The sequence below is a fragment of the Paroedura picta genome, chromosome 7 (genome assembly GCF_049243985.1).
Source record: "Paroedura picta isolate Pp20150507F chromosome 7, Ppicta_v3.0, whole genome shotgun sequence".
Taxonomy (NCBI): Eukaryota; Metazoa; Chordata; class Lepidosauria; order Squamata; family Gekkonidae; genus Paroedura; species Paroedura picta.
In genome coordinates this window covers 71341459-71362558 of record NC_135375.1, presented here as the reverse complement: position 1 = coordinate 71362558, position 21100 = coordinate 71341459, and the positions used below count along the sequence as shown (strand labels likewise).

Genomic DNA, 21100 nt, shown 5'->3' with positions numbered 1-21100 from the left:
TTCATATTGTTCTAGAAAACCTACATCACTAGTTTACATTATGATATCCTAAACCTCCAGATTTTGGACAATGTTAGAATAGATTTCTAGCCTTCCTGGCTTGGATACATTGGTAAACATAGGTGGAATCAGTATCTGCTGCAAGTTGTGAGACCAAAGGATGATGGAGGGAAGAGGTTTTGCACTGAGATCTCTGCCTCAACTTTCCTGCCAGAGTCCCACAAATGCCCTTCCTCCTCCTCCTCTTCTGCTGTTGCTCTTTTCTGAGCCTAAGAGCAAGCTTCTTTTCTGGCATGCATGGCAGTATCTCAGCTGTGCTGCTTTTGGTGAAAGTTTTTGAGCAGTAAGCTATATTTGATTAATTCATTAGGTAGTTATTCATCATTTGTGTTATTGAATATGTGGAAAGTTTGCAGAATTTGGCTTTTAGTATTGTATAGTAAGTATAATGGTGATATTTTAATCTACTGGTTAAGATCTCCTAATGTGTATGTTTACATAACTTTTCTTCCACCATAGTTTGTTGAATTACTTATTTATTGTGCAGTTGGTTATGGTATCTTCATGGTAGAAAAAGGGTAAATGTATCAAACTGCTTCTCTTTCTTCCACAGACGCTATGGGTTTTTCTCTTACCTGCGAGAGTTATTTGATGCACCCCAGCCTGTGATGAGTTACCTGTGCTATCAGTATCATGTTCATGAGGTCCCCGTGGGAACAGAGAAGACCAGAAATATGATTGAAAGGGTGAGGGATCCTGTATATGCACCAAAACATGGCTGCAGTATATTTGAAGACATTCTGAAGATAATTCTGTATATTATAGATATGTCCTATTGACAATGGAATTTCGGACATTTTCATTACATTATGCCATTTTTTAAATGGTTGAATAGATGTTTCAAATCTGTATAATGCTTTCTATGAATGGAAAATTTAAGGGCTCAGAACTGTAAAGCATTTCAGGCCTAAACATTTTCAGTAGCAAATCTGACTGTGACATTTGTGATGTTATACAGATGTTGCACCCATTATTTTTGTTTTAAGATCAGTACAACATTATTTATCATTATTAAAATCAGTTTTAACTTTCCCCTTTAGTAACAGATGATAATGCTTTTCCTAATTTAATCTCCACTTCATAAAGTAATACTATAATGTTTGAAAGAAGCTGTAATGTTTCTAATGAGCTAGCCAGATCATATTAAATCTTTCAGAGCTGATCCCCACTTGAATTTTGTGAATTTTTCAACTTCAGTGGTCCCCAACCTTTTTGTTACTGGGGACCGGTCAACGCTTGACAATTTTACTGAGGCCCGGAGGGGGGGTAGTCTTTTGCTGAGGGACATCGCCGCTGCCTGAGCCCCTTCTCCATTTGATTTCCCGCCGGTGCCCCAGACGTCCTGCTGCTCGTTGGGGAGCGCTGCCAGCAGCAGCTGCACAGTGCCACACAGAGGGGGAGCCCCAGCCATGGCAGCTGCCGGAGAACACCAAAGGTGAGCCGGTGGCAGAGTGGCGGGGCAGCCCCTGAGGCAGCTGCCAGGGAGGAGGACGAGGAGGAGCCGCGGCCCGGTACTAACTGATCCATGGACCAGTACCAGTCCCCGAACTGGGGGTTGGGGACCACTGTTCTAGAGCTATCTCCCTTTTCAGCTGGTTATGGAATTACAGCTAGAAGATCTATCCTTTTTTTTGTGACCCAAAAAGGGGTCTTCAGTGATTCTCCCACTCCTTGCCACATTCCCAGTACTCAATCAGTACCGAATTCTCTTCAGCAGTCGTTCCCAACTCTTTCTTCTCAACTGATTCTATCCAAGAACATCCCTTTGATCTCCCTGTCACTTAAAAGGCTTTCTGGCTCTGTGGGGCATTAACCTTTCACACACGTTCATACAGCATTTATGAGCTTTTAAAGCAGTCACACTGGGGTTTTCAGAGGAAGTGAAATTTCATGTAAGGATGGCACAGTACCTGCTTCCAGTTCTGGCTAACAGCACCTCTGTTTTACCTAGCTTAAGCAGTAATTTTCCCACTTTCTTGTCCTGAGCTGTTACTTAATTTAATTATTTGCTCTGTTGAAAAACAGTTGAAAAAGACTCTTAGGAAATCTAATGTGATAATTCCAGCCTTTAATTTCAATGGCATCCTGCTTATTTGTTAATTTTTCCTGCTTTCTACTTTGGGTTCTTACCCCCCCCCCCCTCTTCCAGGTCATAAATGAAACCAAACTGAGGCAAATCTACACTGCAGAAGAAAAATATGTAATAAAAGTTTCTTCTTACACAAATCAAACTGTTTCTAGTAATATGTCATTAAGGGAAGCACAGTTTCTTAATGTCACCGTGGACACAAACAAAAAACAGCAGTTAGAAATTCAGCTCCAGGTAAGTTGGTTTATGGTGGCCTTTCAAACAGAATGGTAGTCTGTGAATTGAAATTGTGAAAGCTATTAATCCAGTAAAGTCTTTAGTCTGGAAATACATGGATGAATCTTCTCCAGGGTTTGTTTTTTTGGTAAGTATAACTAGCAGCCATAGAGTGATCCAATCTGAATTTGGAGGAAGTCTTGCTGTCCTGCCACCATGTTATTTTCCTAACCCCAGAACAGATATTTGCCATATTGGGAGAAATACATAGAAACAGGTATGGTGCCTGTATTTTCAGAAATGCTAAAGAACAGAAGTTGTTGTGGGAGACTGAGGTCTGGAAAGCAGTTAACTTTCACTTGCTCTTGCATCGTGGTTAGGGCAGCCAGGCAGTAGCTTGCAGCCTCTAGGAGCAATTGGGGGATAGGTTCTGGCATGCCAGCATCATGCCTATATTATTTCCAGTTTTACCATACAGTTTTTGCAAAATGTTGGAGCATCCTGTGTCACTTCTGGTTAGGTAGGGCACTCATATGCCAGAGCTTTCCTCTCCCCCCTTCCCTAGTTTCTCCCACTGATGCCCAAGGCACTGGCAAGTGTCAAAAGGAATGGCTGGGAGGTCTCCTTCTATGGCCTGGCATCCTTGATTGTGATCTCAATCCGGATCTGATCCCTATGACTTTCCTATATGTGGTAGAAAAGGCATGAGAAAATCTGTTTCTGGTTGTCCTGAACTTTTGTTTAATTTGGCCCTTCTCTGAAATTAAATTATAGGATGCTTCTACAATAATAGGGCATTGCATACCAGCAAAAAAGTCAAATGTACCATCTTGAGCAGTTTTATTAATGCTTGTAAACAAGGTTTTATTTTTTACTTTCTGCTTTTAAATTGTTTCCTGTGCCAACCCTAAATATTCAACTATTCCCGTTTACATGAAGAGAATTTTAATGATATTAAAGACATTATAATAATTGTTATGAAATGGCAAAAATAAGTCTAAATGACACTGCTGGACCTTCAGAAACACTAAGCACAATGCCTACTATAAAGTATCATTTCCTGGTTGGGGTGTAGAACACAGTAGCTTCTAGGCCAGTAACTGAGCTACTGGAAAGTTAAGACAGCTAAAAGCCCCAAAAGATTCGAATTTTTCTCAATTAAAATATTACCTGCTCTTCTTCACTGGCATAAGCTTTATCTCTGAAATTGGTTGTAGCTAAAATGAAACCTTAAGTAAGAAATCTCAAAGTTTACTAACTGCATCTTTATATATTGCTTTTCAGTGAAAAGTCACAACGGGGTTAGCAAAAAGCTAGAGCAATAGCCAGCAAATTAAAATAGCAGCTAAAGTAAAGGAAGTGCAACTAGCAGAAATGCAGCAAAATATAAGCAATAAATAATTTCTGAAGACATACTGAAAAAAGTTTTAGTATGTTTTCCAAAGGGTGCCATATAAGTCTTAATTGGGAGTGTTCCAAAATTCTAGTCCCAACAGGTGCTTTGGTGCTTTTCATAGAGGTCAGCCTCACTCCCACATTAGACAGAAAATGAAGTGGCCTAGATCTTAAGCATTCAGGCCATTGCACTGGTTACAGCCGTCTCTAATATCTGGATTATAAGCAATTTAAAGAAGATGAAATCTTAGTTAAAATGATGGAAAATTATGTAAACTGGGATTTTAAAAATGGCATTTAGGAAATTGAAAGGAAGTTGGAATTGCTGAATTCTCGAATGACTACGCTATCAGAGAGACTGAAATCTCTGGAACACAGAGAAAATGAACTCAGACAACAGAAGAAGGAGCTTTTGCAGCGGAAAAACAAAAGAAAGCAGCTGGAATCAAAAATTAGTATGAAATATGAGAGGTACACATTTTACATATCAGTATCATTTTTCTAAAATTAAGCAGAGAAACAGGTCTCTGAACGCTTATACAATATCATTATAAAACAAATTAAGGGGAGAAGATCCTTCTGCTGATAGATTTTGACCTTGATAAAAGAGATCTGATTATATCTTGATGTCCTTGGGTAATGATGATTTATCTGCTCTAATCAAACAATTGCATTTTTACATGTCCATGGTATGATACATAGCATGTAAATAACCTGTATACAAAGAATGTGAACAATTCATTAATTGTTTCTTTTACAAGCTTGAAAAAATGTAGAGGGGTAAGTAAAGAAATGTACTAGCAGAGATTTAAGTTCATGTGTTTGACTTTAAACCTATTACTATAGAAATTAGCATATAGAATTAATCCATACCAACATCATAATACACAGAGCAAGACTTCAAGCAAGATATATTCATAGTTCAACCCCTTTAACTTCTGTTGAGTTCTATGGGAAGAACTGGACCACATGCTTAACAGTGCAGTCCTAAGCACGCTTAAACCCATTGATTTAGAATGATGCAAATCTGGTTAGGATTGTACTGTAAGTCTTTCCATTCATCTTAGTGGGGCTGAAGAATTTTTGACTGAAGTTGTAATGTTAATAGAAAGTGCTCATTTGTGTAAAAGATTGTAGGCCATAAAAGAACAATTGATTTTTAGTATTGAGAATTTTAAGTCTAAAAGAACAATTCATTGGGAAAGTGAGCTAATGTGGAACAACATTACACAAGTTACTTAGGGTATAATATGCATATATTGTTTGTTACTGTTAAACAAGATAGAAATAAGGAATCAAAAGGTGCTAGGACCGATCTGTGTGAGAGGCATTATTGAAAGTGAGTTTTTTGGTAAAACTGACAGTATCTGCAGTCTTTTCAGTTATTACAAACGGCTGACACAGTATATTCTGATTTTACTTTGAAAGGAGCTTCCTTCAAGTTGTCAGGATTAGGGTTGGGTGCTTTGGTGCCTGAAGTGGCCGGTCTCTCCCGGCGCAGCCAGCACTGTGCCGCAGGGATGGGGGAGGTGCGGGCGTCAGTGTGCCGGTTGCTCCTCCCAAAGCGCCCAATCCTAGTCAGGATCCATTTTTCTAGCTTCTTTATTGTTGAAAATTTCAACAAGATCCATAGAATATTCCCCATAAATCTTTCTTACAGTTTAAGACAAATGGAACAGGATGCCATCAACCTGGAAGAAGAATCTGAACAAGCAAATATTAAAATAAAAAGAATTAATACTCAGAAAGTAAAACTTGTATCAGAATTTGTGCAGCTCATAAAGGTAAACATCAATTTCTTTACTAGATAAATAGTTTTGCATATAATTTGAGTTAATTTTAACAATGAAAAATATTTGGTGGCTAAATGTTTTGAATATGACTTGTATCTATTCTCTCCTGATACAAAAGAGCTTGCTGCAGTTTGAACTTGGATGCTTTAGGATGCTCTGGGCTGATCTTGCATTGAGCAGGGGGTAGGACTAGATGGCCTATATGGCCCCTTCCAACTCTATGATTCTATGAACTATTATGTGATATATCAGAATAAAAGAGTTATGAGTTACTACTTTTATTCTTTTCATAAGAGAAAGAGCATTAAGTATTGGCTGGCAGACGTGATGTATCATATGTTAATGCTCAGTAACTTGCCTCCTTTTATAGCAGTGGTTCTCAACCTGGAGGTCATGACCCCTTTGGGGGTCGAATGACCCTTTCACAGGGGCGTGGCAGGGTGAGCAGCTTTGCCTGGGGGCACTGTTGCTGCTCCTCCTGCAGGTGCTTGCACTCGGTTGCCAACTGCTCATCCACACAACAGCCTTGTTGGGTAGATCGAGATAGAGTGTTTGTCTGTCTGGAGCAGCAGAAAAGAGCGAGATGGGCATGGTGGGACAAGAGGCAGAACTGAATTGAGAAACTCTGGAAAAAAAACCCAATTTATATACAATCATGAACAATAGATCTTTATGCCATTGGTCAGTTTCGGTTTAATTTTTGTGAAAGAACAATTGCATAATTTTATGGTTGGTGGTCACCACAACATGAGGAACTGTATTCAAGGTTCGCGGCATTAGGAAGGTTGAGAACCACTGTTTTGGAGGTACAGTATTTTGCTGGAATTCTAGCCTGCTCTCTCTTGAGGGGGAGGAAGACACTCCGATATGCTTGGGTTCCTCTTCTCACAATCCGTGGAGGCAGGAAATTGATTGCATTTTCCTTCTCTGCGGGGAGGAGGAGCCTACCCCTCAGTCTTTTTTCTGCCTTCACCTGAGAGAGCAGTAGATTTAGAGAGGTCCTAAGGTTTTCCTGTAAGGATCTCTTTTGGTTGCACTCTGTTCTTTCCTTTCCATGTGTAGGCTTTTCTCTTTGTTTAAAAATAAACAAAAAGCTGTTCTTCTGGCCTCATCTTCTCTGAGGCTGTTTGCTTTTTCCGGCTGCTCCAGATGTCATGTCAGCAGCTGAGGTTTCCAACATGGGACCTCCTCTGAGGGAGAGTTGGGGGAGGTGATCCCCAGGCAGTGGAGTCGGAAATCCCTGCAAACCTGCTTGTCTAGCTATCCTGCTATGCTAGAACTACTGGAGGGAGCCATTGATTGCAGAGTGCCTGGCTCACACAATGAAGACACTGGCTTGATTTTTGGCACCAGAACTATGACCTCTACAAACCAATTACAACCCAACAACATCTGCTGGTCCCTCCTGACACTCCTCCCCCTTATACGACTAAATATGACCTACCTAAGCATTCTATTAAAGTTGCTATCTTTGTTGAATAATGTTCTGTTGCAATATCCTAGCTGATATGTTATATGTTATATGTTATGATTGTTATATTTGTTATGATGTTCCATGTAATGACCTCATGATGTTTTATGTGAACCGCCCAAAGCTGTATGAAATCTAAAAAAATGAATAAAATCAGGATGGCCTATAGCAGCTCATCAGGCCTGTTCAATGCAGCCTTATACAATGGAGTGGTGAGTTGAAGGGAGACCATACCTTCCTACCATGTGGGAAGCCAGGAGAAGAGAGAGCCCTTTGTTGTCCTGCCAGGCTTCCAGGATTGGCTTGAACAGTTTGTCAGTTAGAGAAGAAAAAAAGCCTTCTTGGTGAGTTATTTGGGGACAGCTTTAATTTAGACCAAAGACAAAAAGGCCATACTGTAATCCTAAAATGGAAAAGAGATGACAGAAGAATTATGGTTCACTGTCCTTTTGTTCCTACAGAATGCTTCCATGATTTAGCTCTAACTCTGAGCAGCAGTTATTGACCAAATCCAATTCTAATTTCAGAGCCACAGGGCAGTGTAACAATTCACCCAATCAACAGCCTACAGTAAGGGAGGAAAACAGCCGCAAGAACAGAATGATGCCAGGCTAGCTCTAGTAGGGGAACAGCTTCAAAATTCCATTAGGCCTGAATTTTATCAACCACTGATGAATGAATTAAAGAAACCATAACCTGTGGCTATTCCTTCAAATTAGTCACCCTACCTCACAAGAGATTCCTCTGCTCACCACTTCCTCAGTGCCCCATCAAGAGACAATGCACATAGGATCCTGTCAGACACCTGCTGGAGATTACCACAATCAGATCTATGCCATCATTGCAATGATTTTTAAGCAGCTATTCTGATTTTTCCATAGTTTCCAAAAAGAACAGATTGACCTCAAATTCCTGAACAGATTTGTGAAGTAGCAGAAATTCAGGATGGAGACTTTGAAGACTACCATGGAAGCCCTGCAGTTAGATGACTTTGTGGCCTCCATCAGTTTGACAGACGTATATCTTCACATGCTCATAAATCCCAGGACAGAAAGACAGACATAGTTTCAACCTTTGGTTGAAAACACTTCCAGTTCTGGACCATTCAATTTGAATTGGCACCACTCTCCTGGGTATTCGCTAAACTGATCATCTTGCTTGTTCCAAGCCTGCTCCTTGGAGGAATCTATATACATCTATATCTCATTATAAGGCACCATCAGGCACTCAGGGACATTCAGGACACTATCCAGTGTCTCTCCAGTCATGGCTTCCTAATCATCCTCCAAAAGACTCAGCTGTCACTTGTGCAAGTTATCATGCATTTGTGGGCAGTGATAGATACAATCCAGAAACAAGTGTTTTTTCCACTAGACAGAGTAGAGAAGATTGTTTGGACTGAAATGGGTTCACTTTGCAAAATCAATGGATTTGATGATCCTTGCACTGATCTGTCATTGGTTCCAAACAACTGGCAAATGTCACCAGAAATGAGTGGCCATCCATTAGGACAGTGGTCCCCAATCCGCAGGCCGCGAAGGCCATGGCGCCGGGCCACGGCTCCCTCTCCCCCCCCCCCCCCGCAGTAAAAAACTTCCCAGGCCACAAGCTTGCGGCCCGGGAAGCTTCTTACTGCAGGAAGGGGGGGAGAGGGAATCAGGGCCGCGCATGTGCAGCACTTTTGTGTGCGCGCGCATGCGCGAAAGTGCCGCGCATGCGCGGTTTCGGCCATCACATGGCGCATGTGCGCATGCACGACCTGGCCGTGCATGCACAATGCGTGGACACGCATGCACAGCGTGCACGGGCGGGCAGTTGCCCTGCCGGCCCCAGCCTCAAAAAGGTTGGGGACCACTGCATTAGGAGATAAAGCTGGGTTTCATCAGTATATTGATGTTAAGCAAGCCCAAATCTCCAGATCAGCTGGGTTAGAGGGTATATGAAGATGATGAATAATATGGAAGAGAAGATTGCACCCTGAGGAACTCCACAAAGGAATTGACAATGGCAAGAATGATTGTTTCCCACTGCAGCCCCGGAGAAAGAAGATCAACCACTGTAAAGCTGTCCCCTGGATTTCCATATTGACAGCAGATTTATTGAGGCAGTAAGTCAAAAGCTTATGATGTACTACGTTGAAAACTGCCATTAAATCTAACATCATGAGCAGCGCTGACCTGCCCCAATCCTCCTGGTGCTGGAGATCATTTGTCAAGGTGACTAGGACCATCTCCACCCCATGGCCAGGTTGGAAGTCAGACTGGAATGGATCAAAAGATGAAGCTTCATCTAGTCTAGGTAAGACATAAGTTGGTCCACAATGGCTCTTTCAACCATCTTCCACAGAAATGCAAGATACAAGATGGGGCAGTAGCTGTCCAGGTCCCAAAGATCCAGCGATGGCTTCTTCAAGATCATACAACTGCCACCTTCAGCTTCCTTGGGAATACCCCAGTAGACAGGGAGTGGTTAATAATTACCCGAAGGGGGCCTCCAATCTTCTTGTCAATCAATTTGAGTAACCAAGATGGACAGTGATCAAGAGGACGAATGGTCACCCTCACTGAAGGTAGCAACCCATTCACTTTGGTTAATGAGAACGGTCTGAAGACTTCAAACAGAACCTCCAAAGCTGGACATGGGGCCTCCAGCTCTTTTATTGTCCAAATAAATTTGCACTGTTTGGCCAATAGCATCACCTACCTCTTCTATCATAACATCTCCTTTCCTTACCATATCTGTCATACCCTCTGATTATTGGTATCCCTGGCCCTACAGAGCCCTCCCTTTAAATATATTTCACATTATACATGCCACTAAAATAGCTGTCTCAAGTTACACAATGTTTGCTCAAACTGAATTGTTTGGATTGTATTAAATGACATGCCAGCAGAGGGTACTTGTCAATGCCAGTATTTCCAATCTCCATCTTCCCACAGCACCTCCTGCCACAGGCACAGCAGTGGTGAGGGAGGGCCAGGGGAAATTGTCCCCAACATGTTGTAGCGACCAAAGTAATGCTGGTAAAAAAGCAAGATCGGGGCAATATGGCCCACTTCCCCCTCCTGATTGCAGTCCCAGATTACATGGTATTTTGTCCAAGCAAGTCCCACAAATTTTGTCATTAGGATTTCAGATGTCTTGGGTGACCCATAATATGCAGTGTCCCCTGCATTTGTTGGGTCAGACTGTATCATCAGGGTGATAATTTGGTATCGTGTACCCAGGTCCCTAATACAACACTTAATTTAGGAAGGAGAATTGAGACAAAGAACATCAAATAGAAAATATTTACTACTCTAAGACAGTGGTCCCCAACCTTTTTATCACTAGGGACCGGTCAACGCTTGACAATTTTACTGAGGCCCAGGGGGGTAGTCTTTTGCTGAGGGATGTCACCACTGCTGCCTAAGCCCCTGCTCCACTTGCTTTCCTGCTGGCGCCCCTGACTTCCCACTGCCCGCTTGGAGATGCTGCCAGCAGCAGCTGCGCAGTGCCATGCCTAGGGGGAGCCCCAGCCATAGCAGCCACTGGACAGCACCAAAGGAGAGCCAGTGGCAGAGTGGCAGGGCAGCCCCCGAGGCAGCAAACGGGGAGGAGGATGAGGAGGAGCCGTGGCTCGGTACTGACTGATCCACAGACCGGTACCGGGCCCCGGACCGGGGATTGGGGACCAAGACAACCTTTCTTAACATTTTTTACCATTGAGAAAGTCTTGAAACATTCTTCAGGCTTTGAGAAACCTCTGAAATTGTGCAGTCATGGAGAATAGGGTTGGGAAGCATAGCTATGTATATGCCCACTGGGGCCCTTCTTCTTCCCACACCCTTCAGGCCCATCATTGGCCATTTGGGTGGGGGAGGTCTACATGACCTATATTATTTTTATTTTATTTTAATTATTTTATTATTATATTTAATTTCTAGCCCGCCTCCCCCCAAAGGCTCGAGGCGGGTTACATCATACATATCAAAACCCCATGCAACGACATATGGTCATATCACCTGATAAATGTTTTAACAAATTTTAAAAATATTTTAAATGTATTCAAAAATTGATTAACTCCCACTGATTTGAGAAACCCTTCCAGGGTCATCAAGAAGCTCCCGGGTTTCATGAAACCCTTATTGAGAAAGCCTGCCCTAAGAAGATATAAACCAGCTGGTAGAACCAGGAGCAGAGCCAACTATGAAGCTGGAGGGACTTGAGATGCACAATATATAAATTTTAAAGTAGATACCTTGATGAGGAATTCTGTTATTTGCTCAATTCTGTGCAGAATTAGGATCTGCAGCAGGATTGATTCAGGGGAGCAAGTTCCTGTTTCCTATTGGAGAGATAGAATTTTGGGTGAGTGTAGCCAGGTGTGCATTTAGGTGTGGAAGCAGAAGTCCATATCAGAAAACAGTAAAGATAAAGGTAAAGGTATCCCCTGTGCAAGCACCGGGTCATGTCTAACCCTTGGGGTGACACCCTCTAGTGTTTTCATGGCAGACTCAATACGGGGTGGTTTGCCAGTGCCTTCCCCAGTCATTACCGTTTACCCCCCCCCAGCAGCAAGCTGGGTACTCATTTTACCGATTTTGGAAGGCTGAGTCAACCTTGAGCCGGCTGCTGGGATTAAACTCCCAGCCTCATGGGCAGAGCTTTCAGACTGCTGCCTTACCACTCTGCGCCGCAAGAGGCTCTTCAGAAAACAGTACAGCAGGACAACTCAGGGTGATTCAGTTATCAGAGCGGAGGACTGTCTAAGGCTAGTAAGATAAAAGTTGAGCATTGGTTTACAAAATCGTTTTAATCTGGGTGTTCTTTGTGGTATCCCAGTAGGAGGGCTGCTTCCATGAGAGAGGGTCCCAGGAAATTTCTGCTATTGCTAGGGCATCTACTTTAATATTAAGCTGGATTTCCCCCCCTAGATTTCTGGCAGTGAAGTCTACGGATGGGCATGAACAGGAAAATTATGGTTTGTGCCAGTTTGTGGTTCATGGCTGAATCTTGAACTGGGAGGCTTATTTGTGAACCAAACTGGTTTGTATCCCTTTAAATGCAGTTTGCAAAAAGGCTGAAAATTAGCTGAGTGTTGGGAAGCAGAGTACTCCCCACTGCTCAGCTGTTTTTGCAGCTTTTATGGGGAACAGAAAGCTTTCTGTCCTATTCCCAAACCACCACAAACTGCTTTAAAATTTTGGTTTACAAAATTTGGTTTACAAACAGGGCAATATTCATGACAAATTTAATTTTGTGGTTCAAGTCATGCTTATCCCTAGTCAACTCAGAGAGTCATTTTGTGTTGAGCAAATATAGGCATCCTTGCTTGTACTTGAGAGAGGGAGGGTTTTTTTTTTTTTTTTTGGCAAGGAGGCCTGGGAAAGAGTAGGAGAGATCTGTGTCTGTGATCACCCTTTGGGTTTGCTGGATTAAATCTTTTACTTCTGTGATAGTATTAGTTTTAAAAATGGCAAATGCAGTCTCTTCTAAATTGTATCTGATTGTTGTGTTTGTGTTCTATAGAATTGTATGATCCTGAACAGACACAGAACAGATTTAGTACTACAGAATACCACAGCTGCTTTCCGCAAGAACCGACTTGAGGCTGAACATAAAGCTGCGACCACACAACTACAGGCTGCTGAGGTAGAGCTTCATTTTTAAATCATATGAAGGAACTTGAAAATATACAAAATCTAAGGGAAGTATATCATACCTGTACCTCCTCCCTTGTCTGAAAAAGTGTATGGAGAGCCGTAACTCACAGTGATCTGGCTGGACAGTAATAGGTCAGTGCTTCATATCTGGCCAGGAACATGATCACAACACTGGCCAGGAACATGATCACAATTCCCCTAATTTTTTTTCCTTGTCTACCCTCATGCTTTGAGAACTATTCATTTCAGCCTCTCTGTAAAGTAGCCGTCCGGTGTTTATTAGATTTTATGTATATGATCAGCTGAAAACTCAAGCAAAATTCCATTGCTTTGTCAGTGTTCTCTGGAATTATCACTGTTCCTGTGTTACCAAAGTCTGTTGATAGTCTTTAAAAATTATTTGTACAAGCTGTGGCAGACGGGCAAAATCTTTCTGTTGGAGACTAATAGTGCATATGCGCCTTTTGTGAGCTTGTCGACACAGGGATTCATTAAGTCAAGTAAAACATTGCCTTTGGCCTTAAATATTTCTTTATTTCTTTGTTATGGTGCATGTGCATTTTCTCATATCACCTGAACATTTGCAAGTCTGGTTGGGTTTATCTTATTCATCATGGTATGTTAGGTCACATTAAGCAATTTTGTTTACCCCCCCCCCCATGTATGTGAGAGGCAAATGTGTATTTATGACCCATATGGAACAGTAGGAAGAATTGTTAGACCCATCTGTTCATCAGATAATTGGCACAGTCACCTTTATGTTTGACAACTGTTTTGAGAGAGACTTGTTAATTGTCTTACTTGGATTTATTTTAATTTTTTGGGTTCATATAGTGGTGCACATTTGGGGAGAAAAATGCACTGAGTACTATTCAGAATGTACAATATTTATTTTAGAACACAGTTTAAGAACATGGCAATCTTGTTTTCCTTCTGTAGAAACTGTTCAGCCATAATAATTATGGAATATTATAAATGTGCTTGTTTTCCAGCTGAGTTCCACAAGGAAGTAGTTTGCCAGACTTTCTCCTATCATGCCACCTAAAGCCAATTGAAAGACTGTTAGAGAATGAAGAATATAGAAAAGTTCTGATACTTAAGAGAAAGTCTATTTTTTTGAAAATGTGTAGACTTACCTTCCTATCAAAAATATTGTTAGTCGTGGTGGTTCATAATAAATGAAAACACATATTTAAACATTCATAATATGTGTTGTTGTTGTTGTTAGGTGCGAAGTTGTCTGACCCATCGCAACTCCATGGACAATGATCCTCCAGGCCTTCCTGTCCTCTACCATTCCCTGGAGTCCATTTAAGCTTGCACCGACTGCTTCAGTGGCTCCACCCAGCCACCTCATTCTCTGTCATCCCCTTCTTCTTTTGCCCTCAATCGCTCCCAGCATTAGGCTCTTCTCCAGGGAGTCCTTCCTTCTCATGAGGTGACCAAAGTATTTCATCTTCAGGATCTGGTCTCCTGAGGAGCAGGCAGGGCTGATCTCCTCTAGGACTGACCGGTTTGTTTGCCTTGCAGACCAGGGGACTCGCAAGAGTCTTCTCCAGCACCAGAGTTCAAAAGCCTCAGTTCTTTGACGCTTGGCCTTCTTTATGGTCCAACTTTCACAGCCATACATTGTAACTAGGAATACCATAGCCTTGACTAGACGCACTTTTGTTGGCAGGGTGAAGTCTCTGCTTTTTAGGATGCTGTCTAGATTTGCCATAGCTTTCCTCCCCAGGAGCTAGCTTCTTTTAATTTCTTTGCTGCAGTCCCCATCTGCAGTGATCTTGGAGTCCAGGAAAATAAAATCTGTCACTACCTCCATTTCTTCCCCATCTATTTGCCAGGACTCAAGAGGGCCGGATGCCATGTTGTTGAGTTTCAAGCCAGCTTTTGCACTTTCCTCCTTCACCCACATCAAGAGGCTCTTTAGTTCCTCTTCGCTATCTGCCATTAGAGTGGTATCATCTGCATATCTGAGGTTGTTGATATTTCTCTCTGCAATCTTGATCCCAATTTGTGACTCATCTAACCCCGCCTTTCTCATGATGTGCTCCACATACATGTTAAATAGGCAAGGCGACAGTATACAGCCCTTGCCGAACACCTTTATCAATTTTGAACCAATCTGTGATTCTATGCCCGGTTCTCACTGTTGCTTCTTGACCTGCATATAGGTTTCTCAAGAGACAGATAAGATGCTCTGGTATTCCCATCCCTTTAAGAACTTGCCACAATTTGTTGTGCTCCACACAATCAAAGGCTTTAGTCAATGAAGCAGAAGTAGATGTTCTTCTGGAACTCCCTAGCTTTGTAAATGATCCAGCGTATGTTGGCAATTTGATCTCTAGTTCCTCTGCCTCTTCGAAATCCTGCCTGTACTTCTGGAAGTTCTCGGTCCACATATTGCTGGAGCCTAGCTTGTAGGATTTTGAGCATAACTTTGCTAGCATGAGAAATGAGTGCAATGGTGTGGTAGTTTGAACATTTTAAAACATTGAAAATAAAACAATAATATGAAATCAGGGATAAGATTCCAGTTAAAAGTTCATCTGAACTAAAAGAAGTATTTTACTCCATTAGAAAGCTTGTCATGAAAGGGCAGAGTTAGATCCTAAGAGGGAGGTCTGAAGTTTAGATCTCCAGACTGGAGCATGTCCTTCAAGAACCATTGAGGTCTTTGAAGATCTAAAACAAGAACTTTCAATTGGGTCCAGAAACAAACTGGGAGTAGAGATGGTAGACAGTGTGCTTACTAGAGGGAGTCCTCATTTAAGGTGCCACATATTCCACCAGTCAAAAGTTGCAAACTTATTTTCAAAGGCATCCCCATGTAGAGCATCTTCCATAGCCCAGTCTGGATGTCAGCATGGCATTGGCGAATTTATTATAAGTAATCCACAAGAAAGCAGGAGTAATAATCTAAATTGCAAAACAAGGGGGAAGGAAAGTCTCACTCTTTGGAAGCCCAGCAGGTGGATGTTTCATCATATAAACATTTCCTCAATGTATTCCCCCTATTTTCTTACTTATTCCTTCTTAACCAATAAATAGAACAGCCTTGCTTGTTTGAAGCTACACAGTTTTAACCAGTAATTAATTTCCAGCCCTTTGAGGTTTTCTCCTACTCCCTTTTATCCCTATGCTTCTGTAACAATTCCTATGAATTAGTACAAATATATATGAAATGTTTTTGTTTTATTTCATATTGTCTTGCCATAATAACCTGTATTGTAGTCTAAGAGCAGAATACCAGAGTTGAATTTGTTTTCTCTCCCCAACCATAGTTGGGTGTGCCTTTGAGACAGACTGGAATGTGAGAAAACACATATAAGTTACATACAGTGCAGATATTCAGTTCAGGTTGTTTTATCAGGATCTCCTTTCCTTTTTATAAAATGCAATTATAATAGTTTTGTTTTCTTTCAGTAGGAATCCTTGGTACTGAAAAGGGGTCAGGGGTGGAAGAAATAAAAACCCTCAGATCTATTTACCATTGATAAATGACAGATAACTTTCATAAATAGCTTTAGATAAGCAGTTGAATGTAGAATACATCTACCTGCTTGAGAAGTTATAGTTTTGTTTGCTTCTACATAGTAGTGGCATGTTGTGTTACAATGGTTTGTGTGCCTGTTTTTCAGATGAGAGGTTGTAAAAAACTGGCCTTTGGCTTTTAAGGTTCTTATGCCACTGTTATCAACTCCTTTTAGCTCTGTAGCTAGAATACTGTTTCAGGCCTGGTGTCATTGGTCAACAAAGCCTAGCATCTGTCATTGCCTGCAGTTTAATAGAGAGCCCACTTTCTGCCAGAGCTTCCAAAATGACAACAGAGCCCCTTTTCACATAATTTTAAACGGGTGATTTTTGCATATGTGCACACAGAGTGACAGACACAGGCTAGGGAGGAAGGGTCTAGTATCAAGACTGGAGCTCTCAACGCCCAGCCAGATAGGCAATCTCTGCTTCTAGGGGGTTACTTTAACTTGGGTTCTGCTGTGAATAGTTAGGGAGGCAAAGCAGCAGTTCTAGCACCAGCCCATTTCACTGCTGAGTCAGCCACCCCAGCCCACCTCTGCCATATAGAAGCGGTGGCAGAAGCAGATGGAACAGCACAGTGCAGGGGAGGTTTGTTCAACAGGTTAGGCCTCAGGGCCCTTGCCTGCTTGAGAGTGTGTGTGTAGTTCAGATGCTCCTGTGAGTTTTTTCAGGACTATCATCTTATAATGCAGTAAATGCTCTCTCACACTCAAGCAAGTTGATTTTCTTCCACTCCTGAGGCTATTGTGTACAGACAAAAGGTCACACTACCGGTGTTGGATCAGGACTGGGGAAAAGGGCTTTTCAAAGGTTGATTTAAGGTTGAGTATGACATATAGCATGTTTTGCTTTCCCAGATTGTTCTGTTACACCTGAGGCTAAGAGCATAAGAAGTGTTCCCTGTATTGCAGATCACACTGTACACCTTTCATTACCTCCTGATGGACTTACTGTTACCATCATAGTTACATCTTAGACCAGTCAGAAGCCCTTATGGGGGTGGGTGGGTTCACTGGTAGCTTAGTTATCATTAAGTAATAAATAACTGTGTCTTGCTGTATTGTAGTGATTATAACGCTACACTAGGAGCAAGAAGGTCCAAGCTAGAATTCCCTCGTGGCTTGAAACTTATTGGATGGCATTAGATTAGATAGCATTAGATTGAGAGCCAGTTTGGTGAAGTGGTTTGGAGTGTGGACTTCTAATCTGGCATGCTGGGTTTGATTCTGCGCTCCCCCACATGCAGCCAGCTGGGTGACCTTAGGCTCGCCACGGCACTGATAAAACTGTTCTGACCGAGCAGCGATATCAGAGCTCTCTCAGCCTCACCTACCTCACAGGGTGTCTGTTGTGGGGAGAGGAAAGGGAAGGCGACTGTAAGCCACCTTGAGCCTCCTTCGGGTAGAGAAAAGCGGCATATAAGAACCAACTCCTCCTCCTCCTCCTCCTCCTCCTTCTTCTTCTTCTTCTTCTGACAAGTCTTTTTTTTATCTAGTCTGCTCCATTGCTTGTGAGAATAAAAGGCAGGAGAGGAGACCTATGCATATCATCTGAACTCATTGGAGGATGAGTGGGATAAAAATGCGCCAAATAAATGACATTTTAATATATTTTATTATTATTATTATTATTATTATTAATTTTTATTTTATTAAATTATAAAATATGTTAATATGTAAAGCGATATATAACTGGGAACCTGCAACATGGGTTCTTCTATGATATTAACAAGCTGCCTTAAATTGATGTTCCTTTGATATATGGAAAGGAAGAATTCGAGAGGGTATCTTTTTTGGAGGGTCTTTGGAGAGATTAGTTTGGCTGACCATTCTTTGTGGTTCCACTAATCCAGTTTATTATTGGCAATACCAAATAAATATATAACACCTTCAGTATTATCCCCATATAGTGAATGAGTACTTTGCCTAAGGCTAGTTGGTGAGTTTGTGGCAGAGGTGAGATTTCCCTTGGATACTCCTGGATCACAGCTCATTCTCTTAACCTCTGTGTTCCATCAGCTCTGGTGGAAAATAATCCTAATCTGAAGGGTTGCTGTGGTTGAACATTGTGTGATGGATTCTTGCTGTATGTGTGTGTGGGTTTTTAGAAGTTGACTTTCACTTACAACCCGAGTTACATTACATAACTTTGTGACTCACTATGCTAAATGTGAGTCATGTCCCCTGTGTTGTGGCCTGCTTGGTGAAGCCTTTACAGTTTTTGTAGCCAAACCAGAAGGCTCACTGAGTCCTCAGAGGGCTACCTAATGTGGCAGGTGGGCTGCTTGATCTGGTAGGTCATACATTTTTTTAGATACGAGGTAGACTAAATTTTAATGTACTGTGTTTGAAATCACTAGAATTTTCGTTACAGTAATGCTGCTTTTTATTTTATTTCCTCTGTTACAGCAACAGGTTATGGAGCTGGAAGAAAGGAGACGTAGTTTCCTTGAAAACTGTAAGAGTTTATTGCGTAAAGCTAAACAAGCTTGTGGCCTTCGCCCAGATCAAAAAACCATCCCTGAGGACTTTTACCTTGTAAGTATCACTGTGGTAGGATAATGGATTCTCAAAGTCCTGCTCTGTTACAGTTCTTTAGAAATGCACTTGACTATTGCTTTTGTTGCTGGCAGAACCTCTGTTGGGTGGAGGAATTTTAAGTCTTTCTCTGCCTGTCTATTGTACATTTAGGATGAGGCTAAATCCTAATGCACTGCATTCCATTCCTTGTCCACTATTATGAACATACCTCTGAAACATGGTACGCACAACCTTTCTTCCGTATTATCAAACAGTTATGTTACGTGTTCTATAAAAGAAATCTTCCCGGCATGTTATAAAAAGAAAATGGCTTATTTATCAGTTATGATCCTCTTGAGTACTGGATTTTTTAGGTTTCTTGTGACTTGTATATTACCAGTCATATGAGATTTTTTTACAGATAGTATAGCTTGTGCACAGAAATATGCATAATTACCCATGAGAAAAATAATTATAGCTGAAATATGTTCTACTTAATCTCTTCTTTCAAGTCCATCTTTTTTTCCCTTTTGTGCTGCCTCTCCATAATTTCTTGGGAGCTAGTCTTAGCCAAATAGCAGAACTTTGAAGTCCAGGTAAACTTTACTTGTAATAGGGGAAAGTAGGCTTCTGGTGTTCAGGCACAGCCTCCTATCCTTATGCTACCTTTTGGAAGACTTACAGTGCAGTCCTAAGAAGAGTTCCATCCTTCTTAGTCTATTGAATTCTGGGTGTTCAAGGGGATAAGTGCTTAAGATTGTACAGTCCCTGACTCAGGATAAGAAGCTTGGCGTTGGGGAGAGTTGCTGCTGTTTAGCACAGCAAAGACAAGTAGATTCTGAAGAGGATTATCCAGTGACTGTTTTCCAGCCAAATGACACTAAAATTGCAGAAATGTGAGTGCTGTTTGTTTGCTCAAGACCATCCAAGTTTCAAGTGAGCTAGACCAAGGGTTCCACTTCTATGGGCCATAGGTACCCTAGGCATCTTATTTGCAGAGGGGAAAAGGTCCTGCCACCACAACTGAAGGAGCAAATGAGAGTGGTAGTTCTTTGCAGCTTGTTTCCAAAGATGATTGACTGGGACTGCTATGTTCTTCTTTCTTGCAAGGATCTGATTGGGGGGTAAGTGTAGGAGAGTCAGCCAGAGATCCCCTGCAAGTTTGGTGTCTCTAGTATGTGAGGGGACTGTTCTACTGCATCACAAACCAAATTGGTTTGTTCAGCTCTCAAAAGTGCATGACAATTTGTGGTTCGCAAACTGTGTACACTGTGAACCATAAACATTCATGAACTGCATTTCCTGGCTCATGTCCATTCCTTTTGGTGATACTGTGAATGAAGCCTGCAGCTTTCTTCATGCAAGGTACATACTGTACCAAGCTATGAGAAATAATCACCGTAAGGAGCATAAGAGGAGGAGGTCATCTCCTTTGTCTTTACCTCCAGTTTGAGAAGAAAACCTTTCTGGTTCAGAACTTGCTGTGAATCATTCTGGAGAGATAGGGTTGGCTTCTTCCTAGTTCTTCCCTCATTTATTGCTAGTCCATATAGGAGCCAGTACTTGTAGTGCAGTTGAAACAAAAACTCATTGGCTTATGGCAGGGGTGGCCAAACAGGGGCTCATGGGAATTGTAGTCTGTGGACATTTGTAGAGCCACAGTTTGGCCACCCCTCGTTTATGGCCTTTGAAGAATCTCCTGACAAAGGAGGGGGGAAACTCTGTGTTCTCTGCATCACTGTAATACAATAGAGACTCTGGTTTGCAGAGGTCAGAAATAGTGTACTTCCATCATTTAAAATGCTTCTGCTGTTACTTTACTGGCTCCAGAAAAATTTAGTCTCAGCAGAGGTGTCTGGTACCCCTAAGAAAGTGAATGACACTCTGGATAGTTTGTTTAAACTCTTACAGCTTTTGATGCCACCATTTAAGGAATGTGCACAGATGTGTGTAACACTCTGGAAATTCACTCAGCGTTTTGTTCAAACATGCAATGTTCTCTTTAGGATTGTGTTCAGGGGAAAGTGGTTCTGCTAGTCTGCAGCAAGAGTCCGTTGTAGCTTTGCACAGTACTGATATTCCAAACTCAGCGCCTTTATTTACTCAGAAGAATTATGACTTAAAAAAAAAAAACGAGCTTGGAAGGGGGGGGAATGAACTCTTAAATACACATATGTAGAAGCAGCACTTGAAACTGTAAAAAGGAGATATCCAGGAGACAAAATGAAAGATTAAATCAGCATGTGATTCATAGGCAAATGGGTCTTTGTAACAGAGACGCAAGTGAATACGGAAGTTATCTTGTGGGAGGAAAAAGGCTGACTCATCTAGTCAGAACCTTTAAATGTTTTATTTCTGAACCTGCAAGCCACCCC

At 41.7% G+C, this 21100-nt stretch overlaps 1 protein-coding gene across 1 annotated transcript in view; it reads left to right on the top strand.

Moving 5' to 3' along the window:
- SMC5 (structural maintenance of chromosomes 5) overlaps nucleotides 1-21100 on the top strand; it is a 57425-nt gene that overhangs the window by 24271 nt on the left and 12054 nt on the right. The window contains exons 13-18 of the mRNA XM_077344827.1: nucleotides 614-746; nucleotides 2210-2383; nucleotides 4062-4231; nucleotides 5421-5544; nucleotides 12536-12658; nucleotides 18615-18743. Coding sequence (XP_077200942.1) covers nucleotides 614-746; nucleotides 2210-2383; nucleotides 4062-4231; nucleotides 5421-5544; nucleotides 12536-12658; nucleotides 18615-18743 — 853 coding nt within the window. The remainder of the gene's footprint in view (nucleotides 1-613; nucleotides 747-2209; nucleotides 2384-4061; nucleotides 4232-5420; nucleotides 5545-12535; nucleotides 12659-18614; nucleotides 18744-21100) is intronic.